The sequence below is a fragment of the Buceros rhinoceros genome, unplaced genomic scaffold, assembly GCF_000710305.1.
Source record: "Buceros rhinoceros silvestris isolate BGI_N320 unplaced genomic scaffold, ASM71030v1 scaffold27648, whole genome shotgun sequence".
Classification (NCBI taxonomy): Eukaryota; Metazoa; Chordata; class Aves; order Bucerotiformes; family Bucerotidae; genus Buceros; species Buceros rhinoceros.
The window spans coordinates 6,577-11,494 of record NW_010425621.1 but is presented as its reverse complement, the minus strand read 5'-3'; the positions used below and the strand labels follow the sequence as shown (position 1 = coordinate 11,494).

General features: G+C 54.6%; 1 protein-coding gene across 1 annotated transcript in view; it reads left to right on the top strand.

Annotated features, from left to right (window-relative positions):
* Positions 1–4,918, top strand: part of SRGAP3 (SLIT-ROBO Rho GTPase activating protein 3) — a 50,182-nt gene that overhangs the window by 41,085 nt on the left and 4,179 nt on the right. The window contains exons 13-15 of the mRNA XM_010141222.1: positions 489–623; positions 3,998–4,103; positions 4,367–4,594. Coding sequence (XP_010139524.1) covers positions 489–623; positions 3,998–4,103; positions 4,367–4,594 — 469 coding nt within the window. The remainder of the gene's footprint in view (positions 1–488; positions 624–3,997; positions 4,104–4,366; positions 4,595–4,918) is intronic.

The following is a 4,918-nucleotide window of genomic DNA, read 5'->3' as shown; positions in this document are numbered from 1 at the left end:
AGCCAGAAAATAGGTTGTTGGGGACCCACTTGCCTCCTCCCTACAGCCATTTGTGGAGGAAGGAGCAGCGTTGGCACCAGCACCCGGTGGCAGCGTTGGTTGTGGAGTTGTCAGTGGTTCTGCTGAGAAAACCACATTGAAGGGGCAAGGCGAGACAGGGCAGGACAGTCCTGCTGTCACCGAGTGAAGGGGGAGCTGTGAAAGGAACAGTCTGCAGCGGGGAACGGCCTCCGTGGCGTTAATCTCTGAACAGCATCGGAAGCATGTTCCACAGTGTGCTTCTGGGGGGGGTTGTAGGTAGGGCTCTAGCATGTCTCAGCATGATGCTGTGCACAGTACCCGAGGAAACTCCCCTCGTGCTGGCAGAGGGCACGCAGGGAGGGGGTTGTGAGCTGTGGGGAATGCCGGCTTTCCACGGGGTCAGGAAGAAACACTTGCCGTGTTAGTCCAACCTGACAGTAACGGGGAATGAAAACTTCTCTGGGCAGGTGAAGATCCCCTGGCTGATGATCAGAACGAGCGTGACATTAATTCAGTGGCTGGAGTCTTGAAGCTGTATTTCCGAGGACTGGAAAACCCCCTCTTTCCCAAGGAAAGGTTTCAAGATTTGATATCTACTATAAGTAAGTACCTGTGGCTGCTCCTCTCGGAGAACAGGGTGGGACAAGAGAAGCAATAAATGGGGCAAGTGCCCCTGAGATTTGCAGGCATCAGCTTGTGCCGTAAGAAGGGTTACAGGTCCGCACGGGAGTTGATAGCAGAAGCCATTTAGTGCGCGTCGGCAGCGGTGGAGGTGAGGGCGAGGTCAAACATCTTGCTGTGGCTCTTTGAGGATCAAGAGGATCGCCAGCATCATCCCCGAGCTCAGCCCATGGGCTGCACGTGCAGCAGGCCCGTGGCCGTGGCTGTGGGTTGTGGGAGGGGTCGTTAGTTGCTTGGACAGGCTGGGCCGCTGTCCCGCCTGCGCGGATCTCAGCGGGTAACGGTGGTTCCTGTGCCAGCCCAGCACACGTCTTGCAGCCGTGGCTCCCGGGACCGCCAGGGACTCTGCTCCTTTAGCTCAGCGTCTTCTGCTAAGCACAGCAAGGTCAGTAACTCCTGGCTGCTCACAAAGCTGCTCCAGCAGGCTTGGTTTCAACCTCACTCCATCAGCTGTTCTCCAAGTGTTTGCTGTGTGCATTTTCCATCCCAAATAAACCAGAAGTGCTTTGGGTTGTATGCAGAGGTAGAAGCTGAGGGGTTTTAATCACGAAGGTCCAGAATTGATGTAGGGAAGAGCCTGGCTGCCTCTTGTTCTGTCCCGAATTCTCCTCCCAGCTCCACTTGTTCCTCTGCAACCGAAGAATCAGATATCGCAGCTGGAGCTCAGTTCTCTCAGAACCTTGTAGTGATGACATTTATTTACTGACAAGTCATGGAAATTACTCCCCTGGGGGAGAGGAAGAAGGCAGAATGAATTCAGAGATGATGGAGGAGCATGTTGCACACTTTGGCTACCGGATGACTTTATTTTACCGGAGAGCCGTCGGGGTTGTTGGGAGTTTGAGTGTCTGGGTCCATGGGTGGCTGCAGGGGTCTGACTGGTGAACGGGTGCTGAAGTCAGTGGTTTCGCTTTCACTGCTGATGGCTCCTTCCCCCCTCCTTAATGCTAATGTGCACAACTGCAAGAGACCGAGTGATGTCAGGGGAGCCAGGCGATGCCTAGAGGGGAATGACACAGGGACAGGCTTGTTCTGGAGGGAGAAGAACATGCTCTTATTTTTTAAGAACATTTCTTTTATATAGTAGCTGTAGAAAATTCACTGTCATCTCCCAGTTCCACGGTGTAAAGCAGCGCAGCGTGCCCGTCTTGTGACCAACGGAAGGAGCCGCTCTGCTCCACTGTCGTGCCCTGCTGAGGGATTTCTAGCCTGGCTTGCAGCGCCCGCTCCGGCTGCGCTCCCCAGGGGCTGGCAGCAGGCAGAGCAGGGACCCTGCCAGAGCACAGCCCGCAGAGAAGGGGACGGGCCCTCTCTGGTGTCCGGTGCTTGGTGACATGACTGTCTGTGTGCCTGCACACAGGCTTGTGCTTTGGAACCATCTGCAATTAATGCCAGTTTGCACAATTTATTAAGCTTTTGAGAGCCTTTTGTGGCAGACATCATCTGTTCGTTTTCTGGAAGGTAATGCCTTCGGCAGTTGAGAGCGAAGGTCACCTAGTTCTATTCCGCAGCTTTCCTTTTCCTTCTACCTTTCGGTTATGGATAGATTTAAAATTAATCGAAGTGCCACGTGCCCATTCAAAATCTGGCCTTGAGTGCCCCTGACTTTCTGCCACTTAAATCCGGGCTGAGTCGTAGGTGTCCCAGAGCAGCCCTGCTCAGTAGCGCGCTGCCCGTGCCGCAGGTGTTCTGTCCCCTGGTGTAATGGCGGTGGACAGGTTAAACACAGCTGAGCGGTTTGGGCTCTCAGAGGCTCCTGGCATTCCCTCGGCTCCTGGTGAGGGATTTGGAGTGTGTTCTTTGATGCGGATGCTGTTGCCCGTGTCGCAAGGCTCTGAGTGCCCCTGGAAGCCTCAGAGCCTCAGCGTTCCCCACCGATGGAGGGGGAAGCCGGGCTCGCTGTTGGCAGAGGAAGGGCTGGTGTTCCCTTCTGCGGGTGGGGGATGGAGAGTGTGCGTGGAAGCACCTCTCAAATGCAGACGGGCAGTAGATGGGTAGAAAAGGCACCTTGTCTGCGAGGGTTCCCTCAGGGGTGTGCCTGCACTGTCGCATGAGTGATGGTTCCTCCATCAGTTCCTCTGAATTACAGCCAGTGGAAACATTTTGCTAAGTGAAAAAAGGCAAGTGCTTCAAGACAGCGTGTTGCTCTGCGTTTCAGAACAGATATCTGCTGTAGGGATTATCCAGTTTTTATTGATCTGATTTTTTTTTAACAAATGTCCTCTCAAGTAAAACCAAACTGGAGAAGAAGAGAACCCAGTAAACAATAACAGGGGATAAACACATCCCTCAGAAGGAAACATTTCCACAGTGAAACATTAGAAGGATTCCCGTCCTTGTACTGAAGCCAAGTTTTGCTCAGGTTTTTGAACAAATGGCAGCGCAGCTACATGTTGTCAGTGGATTTTATTATGATGAGCAAATGTCAGCGTCTGAGCCAGCACAGTGGCGTAACCGTCTCCTGCACGCAGCGAAGGCTGGCTGCCCTCAGGAGAGCTCTGCCGCTCTTGGTCTGCTTTCTGGAGAATAAAAGCCGTGGGGTTAATTATCTATGTAATATATCAAGCAGATACTGGCTTAAAAAAGCCAGTGGCCTTGGGGGCTGGAACCTGCTGCCAGCTGCTGCAGGAGGGTGCTGAGCCCCCGTGGCGAGTCCTCCTGCCTGGGGCTGCTGGAGGGTGGGAGCACAGGGCAGGGGTCCCCAGGTGAGGGGTATCTCCGGGTCACCCTCCTTCCTGCGGAAGGAAGCTGGTTTCTGGGAGCAGCGATGGCCTTTGTGCCCTGCTGTGGAGAGAAGTGACCTGAAGTGCTGGCTCAGAACCAGTTCAGATTAAATTCCCACTAAGAGCAGTGGCAGACTGGGGCAGCAGGGCTCAGAAGGACCTGGTGGCTGACCCGTAAGAGTAACGCGAATAAAAACCTCATTTAGAAAGCTGCACTAGAAGGCCCAGCAGTGCTCCCTTTCCCAGCGACACGTTGACTAACGGCTTTGAGAAATAGTCGTTGAGGAATGACCAAAATAATGCATAAACAGTTATTTCAAAAATAAACCCTTGAAATGCTTATTTTGCTGTTTATACTGACTCCGAACATACGAATGAATTCACTCGGGGAAGAGGACTGTGCCCGATTCTCTTGTGCACCTTAGTGCCCAGCCAGCACTAAGGTCGGGTCTGGAACCGGGCTGCTGTTTTCCTCGCGCAGGGGGTTCCTCGGTCTGGAACCGCCCCCCCCGGTGCTGTGTCGTCTGGTGCTGAGGAGCTGTAAAGACGTGATTTCTCTCTGTGTGTTCCAGAAATCGAGAACCCCACCGAGAGAGTGCACCAGATCCAGCAGATCATCGTCACTCTGCCCCGGGCTGTCATCGTTGTCATGAGATATCTTTTTGCTTTCCTTAATCAGTGAGTCGTTTTTTTTTTATCCTCTTCCACTGTGTTTCTCCTTGCCCTCCTTTTCGTCAGGGCTCCCCTGGCGTTGTGGCACCGGTGCTCCATGGGGCGCTATGTTCTGCTCCTTCCTCCGCCACGCCTGGCCATGGCTGTGTCTCAGAGGGGTCTGGCTCGGTGGGGATCGTGGTTTTGGGCGCCGGGGCTTCGGTGGTGGGAGATTTTTCTGAGCGAGCGGGGAAGGTCGGCACCGCAGCTCCTAACACTTGTGCCTGCAGCTTGTCGCAGTACAGCGATGAGAACATGATGGATCCCTACAACCTGGCCATCTGCTTTGGGCCCACTCTGATGCACATTCCAGACGGGCAGGATCCGGTGTCCTGCCAAGCCCACGTCAACGAGGTCATCAAAACCATCATCATTAACCACGAGGGCATCTTCCCCAGCCACCGAGAGCTGGAAGGACCTGTCTACGAGAAGTGCATGACTGGAGGGGAGGAGTACTGGTAAGGAGTGGGCGCAGGACTTTGTTGTTTGCAGGGGTCACAGCCAGATCCCCTCGTTGTCTTCTGTCTGGTATCTTCTGGGCTCCCTAGGGTCACCCTCTGGCACTCTGCGTTAGGAGTGAGCCTGTGACAGGATGTGGGGCTTTGGCTCCTCCGGTGCTGGCAGATGGAGGGTGACCCCAGCTCACACGAGTGTAGCGAAAGGGCTCTTGGGAGCAGGTGGGGTGTGAGGAGAGCTCTGGGGACGTGCAGAGTTCCTGTTCCAGGCAGCTGAGCCCGGGCTCAGCACGGAGCTGGGGGATTTCCCCTCTGCAGCAGGGACTG